General features: G+C 42.3%; 1 protein-coding gene across 8 annotated transcripts in view; it reads right to left on the reverse strand.

Annotated features, from left to right (window-relative positions):
* The window catches only part of WNK1 (WNK lysine deficient protein kinase 1), a 131,492-nt gene that overhangs the window by 24,488 nt on the left and 94,307 nt on the right, over nt 1–12,697 (reverse strand). For 7 of the 8 annotated variants that reach the window (XM_063134916.1, XM_063134915.1, XM_063134911.1 and 4 more), the window contains 9 exons: nt 11,693–12,145; nt 10,385–10,663; nt 9,654–9,748; nt 8,992–9,154; nt 7,698–7,814; nt 6,648–6,794; nt 4,774–4,831; nt 4,469–4,606; nt 1,337–2,760 (listed from right to left, as the gene is read on the reverse strand). In XM_063134916.1, coding sequence (XP_062990986.1) covers nt 1,337–2,760; nt 4,469–4,606; nt 4,774–4,831; nt 6,648–6,794; nt 7,698–7,814; nt 8,992–9,154; nt 9,654–9,748; nt 10,385–10,663; nt 11,693–12,145 — 2,874 coding nt within the window. The remainder of the gene's footprint in view (nt 1–1,336; nt 2,761–4,468; nt 4,607–4,773; nt 4,832–6,647; nt 6,795–7,697; nt 7,815–8,991; nt 9,155–9,653; nt 9,749–10,384; nt 10,664–11,692; nt 12,146–12,697) is intronic. The other variant, XM_063134917.1, reaches the window with a different exon arrangement.

Below are 12,697 nucleotides of genomic sequence, written 5' to 3' on the forward strand. Positions count from 1 at the left end.
TGCAAAGGGAGCAGGGCACAGTGGCCCATAATCTGTCCCACCTGAAGTTTAACAAAAGCCTGCAAGAGGCTGGCTTGTCTTAAACTCCACTGGGTAATGCAAAGCAAGCCTCTGGGATACAGTGTGTTCTATCAATGTGTACTGTGGAGCTTCTCTCATATACATTTGTTTAGACAAGTCTGACCTACCCATTGTCACATACGAGCCACTGAACCTTCCATTTATGGGACATGCACATGCATGTCCCATAAGGTTTCATGTGATGTCTTAAATAAAACTCTCAAATGTAATTGATCAATATTGTTTAAGGCAGCAATATGCAACAACTGTTATCACAACTTTCCTCAGGCTTTTGCCTTACATTTAAAAAGTGCAAAGCAACTACATCTATTACCCATACAAAGGAGAGCTGTGCTAGATCAGACCAACGGCCTATCTAGTCCAGCATTATGTTCCCACAGTAGTCATCCAGATGCCTATTTTATTTTATTTATTTATTTAAAACATTTGTATCCTGCCCTATATCATTAGGATCTCAGGGCAGCATACAGATAATCGTTTTTCAAAGTTATCCAAATTGGCGGCCATCACGACATCTTGTGGTAGTGAATTCCATAGTCTAACTAGTTGGAAGATAAGACGTATGTCAGGTACTTGCTAAATTCATTACAGACAAGCAACTTACATCCTCGTGGCCGTATGTGCATGCTATGGGAAGCTCTCACTCATGTTCCCCAGCACCCGGTACTACGTGGCACACTACCTCTGATTCTGGAGGTAATATATATTCCAGTTTAACTCTGCAGTTGAATACTTGCTTTTATTTGTTCTGAATCTCCCACTACTCTGCTACATTGGATCATCCCAGGTTCTGTTATTATAAGAAAGGGGGAATAACGTCTTCCTATCCACTTTCTCCACACTATGCATAGATTTATAAATTTATATCACGTCCCCCACTTTAGTCTCCTTTTTTTCTAAGCTAAAAAGCCCCCAGCATGAAACCTTCCTTTACAAGGAGCTACTAAAGCCCACTGATCATTTCAGTAGGTTCTCAGGACGTGTGTGAATGGAAATGAAAAAAACAGTCCAGGTCATTAGTTACATATTATTTCTTCCTTGTTTTACACTAAGTCTGGTTATATACAAGGCAAGCACCAATGCACAAACGAAGTAAAGAAACATGGAGAGAGGAGGAAGAACTGAACCTACAATCAAGACATTCACAAAGGACTAACCAAAGAAAGTAGGGATAAATATTCTAAGTTAGCCTTCTTGGAAGGCGCCTCTCTTAACATGTTTTAAAACACATTCATAAGAATCCTGGATTCCTTACCGGTACCCTGCTAAGAGGTGGCTTTGATGGAGGAGTCCCTGGTTTAACTGTTGTTGATGCAGTACAGCATGTTGCTGGGACACAGCTGCCTGGGGTGCCTGCTTGCCCAGGTGTGGCAACTGGTGTCACGACAGGTAAACCTGTTGGGCCAAGCGTCAAACTAGTTGGTGGTATGCTGGTACTTGCAGTGGGTGCCACAGGTTTCGTAGGTGCAACAGCAGTGGTTGGTAAACCAGGCATGACTGTAGTCTCCACTGCTAGAGATGTCTCCAGGGATACCGTCGGGTGAGCTGCACCACCATGTTCACTGAAGAGGGATCGCAGTTTTTCTTCCAGGGTTTTAATGTCATCTATGCCAGGTGCTTTCGGCTGAGCATCAACATCCCCTTCCAGACAGTGAGTATGAGGTTGATTGGGCAATGGAGCTGGTTGAGGCTGACTATGTATTAAAGTCTGCTGCACTGCAGGCACGTTAGCTACTGGCTGAGCCAGGGGCAGGATGCCAGATAAAGGAACCTGGGGTAATACTGGGGTAGAGACTGCACCTCCTACTGGAGCTAAGCTAGATGAGGTAACTGCAGGTGGGATGGGTAGTGGCTGCACCACAGCTGGCTGCGAGATGGAGCTAGGTATATTTGATGCTACTGCAGAGGGTATAGGTACAGAAACAGGCAAAGGTATTTCACCTGTACTGCCCAGCTGTGGCTTTTCTGGGGACTGTTCACTTTCTGATCTTGGCTGCAGCACATTAACTACCACCATTTCTGCTAGGCTGGGGACAGAGCTGCTGGTGTTCAAGTGAGAAGACTGTGAAACCATGCTCTGTGCCAAAGACACAGGGATAGTTGTTTGAGATGCTGCTGGAGCACCACTTCCACCCTGCTGAGCAGTCACAGGTGGTGTCTTAACTCCTGATATTGTAACACTAGGCCCTGTTGCTCCAGCCTGTGGCAACGTTAGAGAAGCCGGGGTGCTAATACTAGGAACAATTTCTGCAATGGCAGAAGCCACCTGGGATGCAGTTGTTGATAAAAAAGAAGGCGCACTGAAGCTGGAAGCCACTCCACTAATAAACTGTGGCCCAGACTGCAACGCTGGTGGTGGAGAGTTGGAGCCTGACATTTCTTCACTTACTGGAAGCCCTGTGGTTGCCTTTTCTATTGGCTGAGTTGCTGCTAAAGAAACATCAGTGGAGGAAGGAAGTGACACTGAAGGACCAATCACTGATGTGGACGGCAGCCCCCCATTCAGACTTGAACTTAGAGATGGAAAAGGTGGCACAGCCTGGTTAAAAATTGGGGGAGCTGTGCTGGGTCCTTCCAAGATTTGACCATGCTTAAGCTCCGAGAAAGCTTGCTGTAGGCTGAGTGATGATGCAGAGTGAGAGAGATTCATCCCAGGGCCATGAGATGGGGAAGCAGCAACTGAAATGAAGAGATGCAAAGTCAGCTTCTCTAGAAAAACTTGCTGAAGGCCATGCAAATAGGACAACAATAGGTTTTTGCTCCCCTGTTTTCTTTCTAAAGGAAACTCCCAACTGCTACAGGTTTGAGAAATGTTCAGATGGAAAGCCACTACTCCTATTCTTCCCATATGGCTCCACTAGTTTCAGTGAAGCCGCCACATATTCACATCATAAGAACATTAAGAGCCATGCTGGATCAGTCCAAAGAGCTATCTAGTCCAGCATTTTATTGAGAGTGGCCAACCAGACGCCCATGGAAAGCCCACAAGCAGGACATGAGTGCAATAGGACCCTACTGCAGGTAATATATAGCCATCATGAGGGTTAAAATTAATATGTCTGAGGACTATGGGAAACAAGCAACACATGCGTGAGATAGTTGATAGCTGCTAGAGGCAGCCAGGTGTCAGTTTGTAGCTAAGAAGATTAGTTCTCTTTGAAGCAGTGTAACTTTCACAATGCTGCACACTCAAATAGGCACGAAAGTAGGCACCAAGCAAGTCCCTCTGGGGAAGGTATTCCACATACAGGGCACCACCACTGAAAAAGGCCTCTCTTCCGTAGCAACCTACTGCACTTTACTCAACAAGAATACTCAGGCATTGGCCTTCAAATAAGAACTCAAGGTCCAGGTAGGTATATGCGGGGAGAGGCAGTACTTCAGGTACATGACAGTTTATACTACAAATAATAAATCTTTTATTAAAACGAGTCCTGCTAAGGTAAGCCTATGACCCACTTTACATGTAACAACGACAAACTGCAGGTTAACTAACCCACGATTTGCAGGGGTGTGCATCAGCACCATTTTGCACATGCAATCTTCGATAAGAGGGTGCTAGGCAACATCTGAGCTGGGATATCATAGGTTAATTGTGGGTTGAACGACCCATAGCTAACCCACAGTTAGTTGTCAGGTTAACTGTAGATTCCCATAATTAACCTATAGACTGGGTTCACACAACATGCTAACCCATGATGGTTTATTTTCTGGAGCAACCCATGATGAGTTAGCATGTTACCTGTGGGATGTTTTCCCATCACCCCACTCATGGTGGGTTATTCCCCCCAAATAAGACATCCTAAGAACTCACGGCCTGCAGTAAGGGTTATTTTATCTATGATGGGTTAGAGTGTTGTCTGTCATGTACATTCTGTCACGTAGCATAGGTTAAGGGGAGCGCCTACAGAGCTGTTTGGAAAGAGTGGCCAAAAACGCTGTCGTTACTCTGCTTCTCTCAAGCCATCACTATTCCCATAGCAAAGGAAGCTGGGATATCTGCCCAGCAGGATGAGAGGATTACAGAAGGAGAAGGGGCAAAGGGGGTGAAATAAACCGCTCTGTGTAGCTTGTTTGCCTGATAGTCTGACAAGAGCACAGCAGGTTGCTTGCATAACCACTTACCCAGCGTAGCTTGCCACCCACCATGGGTTAGAGTACTATGTTAACCCAGCAATAGTGTCCGGGTTCAGCTGTCACCTATCAGTCTGACTGGAGCTTGGATATGCAAAATGGTGGTAGAATATACCTGACACACACTGGCAAATCTTGATTAACCCCGATTTGCCGCTGTTACATGCAAAGTGGCCCTATCTCTGAAAGTGATATGCACTGGCATTTTGTTAGTGATAACAGTGGCCTGTGCTGGAAATGTTGGTGAACTCACCTATATCAAGAAGCTCATTTTCTGATGGAATGGAAGTGAAAAACGCTTGTTCTCGCAACCTACTTTCTGGAACAGGGCTGACAATAAACCGTCTTCCAGCAGAATGGACAACCTGAGTCAACGAATGAGGAGGAATGCCTAAAAGAAAATGGAGAAAGATACAGATTATAGCTGTGTAATTTCTTACTCACCTATGTTCAATTCGCTACAAGGATCAAGCACACTGAACCGAGCGGTGGTGGTCTTATACTATCTGGGATCCAAGTCAGCAATCCAAGTTTGTGCAAGAATTCAATACTGCTTACCTATTCTTTGTGGCATGGAAGACACAGGATCTGGTTGTTTGAAGTCTCCATCCAATTTCTGAAACATATGGAAATAGTTATTTTGCTGAATAATCCCAGTATTAGAGATCCAGATATCAAGGAGCATTGAGATCTGCCATAGTATGAATATTAGAATTACACAATAGACAAACTCTTGTTTGGACCTTTCAGAGGCTTCCCTTTATTTAGGTCAAGTTATATCTTCCCAACAAGCTACCTATTCATACGCTCACACTGTTTGAACAAAGGCCATGTTCTTCCAGCGACTATGGACTACTGGTGGTTCTGATAACTGAGTTCCTTCTTTTCCAGCATTAGCTAATTATAATAATTTCCAGAGGGGAGTCATATTGCATCAAAGACAACAAAGACTCTTGTGGCACCTTGAAGACTAACAATTTTAATCTGTCATAAACTTTCATGGACTATATCTCACTTGATCAGATGCATGGAGTATTATGGAAAGTTTCAGATTTATGTACAGTACGTATGGGTTGAGGGGATTTGTGTTTGTGTAGAACTGTAAACAGTAGGGTCAAAAGGAAATTAAATACAAAAAGTACTGACAGTGACAATCACATTATTAATAGTGGTCATTCATAAAACAATTGCCACTGATAACACAAACATTCTGGCATTAATAAGCCAATTAACACATATAGTGTGAAAAAATATTTTATCCTGATATAAACCTCTGGGGATTAAGTTCATCAACAGGTTCAATTCTAATTTAGTGGATTCTTGCTCTAATCTCCCTTTCCTTTGCTCCGCAATGGCCTCTTTAAGATCTGTGACAGAATGTCCTGGGAGGCTGAAGTGCTCTCCTCTGCTTTTGAATCTTGCCATTTCTGGTGTCAAATTTGTGCTCATTTATTCTTTTCCATAGAGACTGGCTTTGTCTGTCCTATGTAGAATGCAGAAGGGTACTGCTGACAGAAAATGCCATATATCACATTGGAAGATGAGCAAGTCAATGAACCCCCAACGTTGTGGGTCACATTATTCACTCCTGTAATAGTTTCTAGAGTGGACATGGGGACAGAACTGGCATCTGAGTTTATTGCAAGGTGTGGTCCCTGTGTTTGTATCCTTGTTATGCGGCCTGTTATTGCTAGTGAATAGCCATTTTAGGATATGAGGGTGTCTATAAGCAAGTACAGGCCTGCCACCAAAGGCCTGTGAGAGGGATGTGTCGTCATTCAGGATATTGTCCACAAGACTCTTTGTTGTTTCAATTAGAATCTGTTTGCCTGCATCATATGCAACATGGCCTAGAAGCGTGGTCCTGTAATCCACTGTGATTACCAATGAGCTTCTAGGTCCAATTCAAGGTACTGGTTTTTACCTTCAAGGCCCTTTATAGCCTGAGGAAGCACTTCTCCCAATACACATCTATTAAGAAAGGCTGAGCTGAGAAAGATTTTACCATTTAGGAAGCAAGAGTGGTGGGTACCCAAACAAGGCCTTCAATAGTGGCCGGAGATTTCTTGAATTCCCTTTCAAGGGAAGTACTAGTTATACAACAGCCTTAGTTTATTGTAAAATTGAAGGGACCAGAGTTTGGAATGAATCAGAATACAAATGCAAGACTGACCAAATGAAGCAAGGGAGTGGATAAGTAACAATAAAAACTTACAGCCACATTACAGGCCTGGGTAGAAGAATGGAGAAATGTTATCAAGAGAGAAGAGGGAAAAGGTCAGATATTCTGTCATTAAACATTCGGTATGAGTTGATAGATACTTTTCATCAAGACTCCTTGGCAAAAGCAGAAGGGTGGTCAGAAAACAGAGAAAACATTTTGCACCAGAGGCTTTGAGGCATGAATGCAAGCATTAAAATCATCTCCTTACCTGGTTCTGTATACTATCCATGCTTTGATCACCTTCAGGTTCCCCACTGGCATCTTCACCAAGCATTTCATCTGCCTTTTCTATGATATCTCGCACCTGCTCAACAAATGAATCTCTCTCTGTTGCCAAGATGAATTCATTTTGCACCTGCATATAAAATCAGAACTGTAACAACTACAGGCTTGTCATTCACCTGAGGCAGGGTAGCAAAAGTCCCCTGAAAGGCACCAAAATGCAAACTATGTAGCACTATGAACGTTACATGTGCAGTACTCTCTCTCTCTCCTAGCCTAAAAAGAACAACTGACCTTCAAACCTACAAGTACTAGTTGAACTGGGGATGTAGCTAATCCAGCCAGGCCCTGCCTTTGGCACAGGAACACTCATATACTGCTTTCCGCACCCCACTATGCTGACTAACTGTCCTATGCAGCTATTTATATTTATTTATTTATTACATTTATATACCGCCCCATAGCTGAAGCTCTCTGGGTGGTCTACAAAATTAGCTATAACAAAAGAAGAATGGATGAGCAATCTCGACAGATGGTAGACATCTATTCCTAATTATTAAGGAGTTAACAGGGTCTTCTACTATGTTACTTGCTAGATTTTGTATATTCTTGTCCAAACATACAGTAGTTCTGGGAACATATATTTGTCACCAAATTCAAAGAGGCACAACTTCTCCCCAAAGGAATATGCATAATAGCTGCTTATCTTTTTTGGTTCATAATGCTTGAATGCAAAATAGTTTAACAACATACCTACATATATATAATTTTGAGGGAAAAGTTGATCCCTGTTATCAGCAGCTGGATTTAAGACTTGTAGGGCTTTCACTCTTAAAAGATGGCTTAAAAATAATTTTAAACACAGCAACTTTGGTGATTTCCACATTACAAATTATGACAGACTCAGTGGAACAGGCTACAGCAAAAAATAAAAATAAAAAATGCCAAAAGGAAATTCCTGGAGAGAGCAATTCAAATAGGGCAGCCTGCTAAAGCTAATATTATTAACACAGAAGTTTCCATCTGGACTTCTTACCATGATAGAGGCTATTTCCTCTGGATTGTCACCATCCAAGTCAAATTTGAAAGTAACCATTTTTCTATTGTGTGTCTCCAGCTGGCATTCCACAACCCGATCTCCTTTGTTCGAAACCTGGAACACAGAATTCTGATATTCAAAATGAAAAGTAAATTAGAGAGGAAAAATATCAGTTGTAGATCATGTTGGAGCAGTATGAAGAGAAAGGAAGATAAACAGAAAAAACTATCTAGAATCACCTTCTGATTTTCAGGCCTTTCAAACATTCCCTTAGACTTTCAATGTCTTTTCCCACAACCAAAAAGGCAATGAAAAGTGGCTAAAAGAAGAGGAGAAAATCAGGATTCTGTCCTCAAAGTGAAATTTCAAACTGTAACACACTCTCACTCACACACACACATTATTTGTTTTAAATGGAAGCTTCATGCTAACAGGGTACAGACAAGGCTCAACAAGAATTGGCTGGGGGAAATCAATCCACTCTGCTGTAATCGAATATTAGTGTTTAAGACAGATATAAGCAACACAGACAACAATCTATATATTTTTAAAAAACTTTTATAGCTTTATATTCTGTTTTGACTTCCTGTATTTTATGGTTTTAATTGTGAACTGCCCACAGAGCCTCAGCTATTGGGCAGTATAAAAATGTAATCAATCAATCAATCAATCAATCAGGATCAAACTGCAGCTTGCCACTAACTAGAAGGGGAAGTTTCTCATCTCCTTCCCTTGCGCACAGGACAAAGGGCAGGGACTTCACATGCAGGCTCATCTTTAATGTTAAGGGAACAAAGCCTCAGTGAGCCTCAGGCTTGAGCATTCTGTCCCCCGCTTTCGGCTCATCTGTTTTATATTAACTGCATCGTTAGCATGTTACCCAAGCCCTGAACTATAAGATTAAATATAGTTAAGGTTGACTATAGCTTACCTGAAATAAGCCTGCCTCAAACCATCATTCATGAAGCTGGCCTGTTTCAAATAACCATAGTTAAGATGAACCATAGTTTAGGGTGTGGATAACACCTAAACTACAGTTAAACTATGATTAGTTTAAACAAGTTAATTTGATGAACTATGGTTTGAAGTTTCAAATCTTAACTATAATTAAGATTAATCTCTTGGTCTGGGATTGGATGATACAGCAAGCTGCAGTTTATCTAAAAAAGAAATGAAAGCTTCCAAACGTCTCCTCGTGGCCACACCAGGGCTCACGTAACATTAAAATATTTAGTGACTGTGTATTGAAGGCTCTGTTTTAAATATAGCATCACCAAATTAGGTAACTTACATTAAGAATTCTCAGTTTTGGACGTGTAGTCTTTTCATGGCGAGAGCGGCTGCGCACTGACTTCCGATAATGTCGTTTCGTAGTCCTCCCTTCGTGACGACCACTAGACGCTGGAATGCTCTCGTTGCAGTCACTTAAGCCTGAAGCAACATCTGAATGTGCACTAAAAAAGAAAAGCCAGCGGCTCAAATCAGCAATATTTTCTATATTACCCTTAAAATCTGATTTCACTTCTTATATCATTCTTTGCAGTAACATGAGTGAACAGCGTGTGAGAAAATTCTATCGTCACATGCCTACTAGTGTAATAAATTACATCTTGATAAAATAGCCATTAAGTGCTTCTCTTGCATGATATTACATGCTTTACGACTGACTTGTCTCTTCAGTGACTCACATAAAAGGCATAGCATGTTGTTTTGATCAGTTGTTGCAACATGACAGGTGTACTTAGGTTAGGACATTATGCATGAAACCAGTTGTATGAGGCTCAAACATGCTGTGTATTTGAGAAGCCTCACTATAATTTGAAGAAATGGCCTTCTATCAGTTTACATGAGTGGCAAAACTAAAGAAGCATCTTGAACCAGGGAGACATTAACAGGATCAACTTTTTTGCTATCACAGATATCCAAGTTCAAATGCAATAATTCGGTATTTACCTGTCTATTGAGGAAACCAATGGTGTTGATTGTGGAGGCTGTTGCTGTGCTGGTTGAGGCTCTGGAGGTGCCGGCTGAGTGACTCCAGAAGTACTCTGCAAAGATAAACGCTTTCCCTTCAAGCATTTTATTATGGGGCTCTTTTTGTAATCTCATCTCACAGTCCATCCATCTATATAACTAGAAGCTAGAAAGCACTCTCTCTCTCTCTCTCTCTAGATAATTTAAAAGCATCTACTTTTAAACCCACAAAGGGGTTCTCGTGCAAATTTGAAATGTCAACCATGTTATCACTAGATGAATGTGGACTACAGCTTGCCATGCAACCAGAAATCTTACTAGCAGAATGTGCAACAGAGAAGCCAATGCAGAGTGCAAAGACCATTCAAATCTCTCCCAGCAACAGCAAGGCTGCAGGGAACAGGTATGGGGAGAGATTTTTCCAGTGACTACTGAGAGTAGCATGTCTTCAATATAGGGATTGGCATTACTAGCCAGAAAAGAAGAGCTAGCAAGTATTTTGCATCTGGCAGGCCCACTCACTTCCCAACAGCACAGCCAGGGGCAACAAGGTCTCCACATTGGCATCACATTCTGCTGTAAGAGAAATTCATTTTACGAATTAGCATATGATTTTTAATTTGATTTTAATAATGGGTGTGGATTCAGAATCATGCCCTGAAATTCAGTGTTGAACCACACGCACACAGCAACATGCAGAGTCCATTTACCTCTAATGCTGTCTGCTGCGAGGATGCAGATGAAACCTGCTGTGCTAAACAGGAAGCAGGCTGTTGCACTTGGACCTGTCCTCCTAGACCGCCCATTGAAACTAAAACATTCTGCTCCACATAAGGCTGCAACCTTGCAGCAATATAGCCTGGCTGAGCCAATGCATCTGTGGGTAAGGGAGGGGATAGTACTGCAGAAGGGAGGCAAGCAGAGGCCACAGAAGAGGAAGCAATATTTGGTTCTCCAGTATATTGCGCTGGTAGCCGAGGTGGGAAGCCCTGCGACAAACGAGGAAGCGAAGTTAGCGTATTTTAGGGTAATTTAAAGAAAATAGTACCAAACAGACGGGAAAGGGGAAATTGAAAGCCAAGCTGCTGTAAAGAATTTCCCCCCAACATGACCTATTTAGACTTATGTCAGTACTTCCAAAGCAGAGTGCCTTTGGGTGAACTTTAACTCCCAAGCCATTATGCAGGCTGGAGCAACAGTGTACCACACAGCTAAAGAGAGGGTACATTAGAGTGATTTGTATAGCAAATAAGCACTTAGCCTGTTTACAGCTCAAGGTCTCCTTAACAGTTTTTTTTTGAGGGGGGGGAAACCCTGCTAGATTAACAGGTATCACTGAGGCTAAAGCAACAGGGCTCCATCTCACCTAATGCCCACTTGGTATTTCTCTTTTTATAGGTGAAATGTATGAAATGTGGAAGTACCATGACACACAGCAAACAAACACCATTTTCCATGCTACAATTCAGAGAGAACACGTTGAACTGATGTTCACATTGTGAACTGCAGTGGCTACAAAATGAAAGAACCTCTATTTCTTTTGTTGTGTGGTTTATACCGAGTTCCCACTGAAAGTTTACCTTTTAGCAGTCAAAGGTTGAGAAATGACTGACTAATATTTCAAAATGTCATCATTGGAACTTGGAGATCTCATGCTTGCTTCTATCAACTGCGATGAAAGACTTGTTTGACATTCTCTTTACATTCAAATATGAGCTAACGTTTGGAGATGTGACCATATTTTTTGTACTATTCTGTCCTTTATAGATTGGCAGTTGCCAGCATTCTACATGTTACATTTTCAATAAAAGCACAACTGCAAGAAAGAACCAATTACTAGTCAAAAATTCACTGTTAAATCAGGTCTTTTCCTTGTACACTGAAAACCTATCTGACCTATTTGCTTTCTTTTGAAATAGTCTATATGTAACTGTGCTCAGGACTCTTAAGCAGGGTCTAAAGCACCAAAGGAATAGGTGAGATTGCAGAGAGGGGCTCTTGCTTAACTGCCACAATACCTGGTACACAGCATCTGTAGCTGGAAGTGGTACTTCAGCAGTTTGTCCCAGAGTGGCTGGCAATCCCATGGACTGAACAGCTGGCTGCAGAAGCTGTGGGACCACAGGCTGCAGGAGAGTTGGAAGCTGGCTAGGGACAGCAGTTGAGCCCACAGGAATAGCAGCCGCTGCAGCAGATGTAGCCAGAGTGAGCAACGGCTGGTTAATGCCAGCTGCCATAGAGATGGGTAGAGACGGGAAGCAAGGCTGAGCCACCGACACATGAGGTGCTGCTACGGGCATCTGAGAGACTGAGAACTGTGGAAGAAGGGGAGCTTGTAAGGGCTGCCCCAAAGGGAGAAAGTGAGAGCCAAGGGGCAGGACTGGGGCAACTGAAGGCTGAGGAAGGGAAGGCGCTGCCATAGGTAACTGTGGTTCACCTTGGATGATCGGCACTGGTTGGGAAACAGGAAGCTGGGGAGGTAAAGAAAAATAGAGATAGACTTTTAGGAAGCAGGGTTGCAGGAAGCAGGCTTTTTAATGCATTAGTCCAAGTAAGGGGGGGAAATGTTTACGTCACATATAACAGGAGTAGGTAAGGAATATGTTTGGCAGAGTGGCTGGGAAGATTACTATTATCCAATTATATGTGCCATTTATTAAAAAAAACATTTGGGACTTCTCACTATCAAAGGAGAGTATCAAGATGATCAGAAGGTCAGAACACTAACATGACATCAGTTTATACACAAAGGAACTTTAGAGAAGGATGGTTTTTCTTTTCTTTTTCTTCATACAATCAGGAAAAGCTCCAAGGTCCTAATCATGTATCATCTGCTCATTTGGGGACAACAGCCTGATGTAACAGACAATAAACAGCCACTCAGCCAGCATATAGAGAATAGGTTCCAGTTAGTGCCACAACAAAGCAGAGCAAGAAATGCAAGAGGAACTTTTTTTTAGCAGAATTAAGCAAAATTGCCACAACATTTTAGTATTCCCAGGTTGCTTTAGAATTCCCAGGTT

Source organism: Elgaria multicarinata, chromosome 9 (genome assembly GCF_023053635.1).
Source record: "Elgaria multicarinata webbii isolate HBS135686 ecotype San Diego chromosome 9, rElgMul1.1.pri, whole genome shotgun sequence".
NCBI lineage: Eukaryota > Metazoa > Chordata > Lepidosauria > Squamata > Anguidae > Elgaria > Elgaria multicarinata.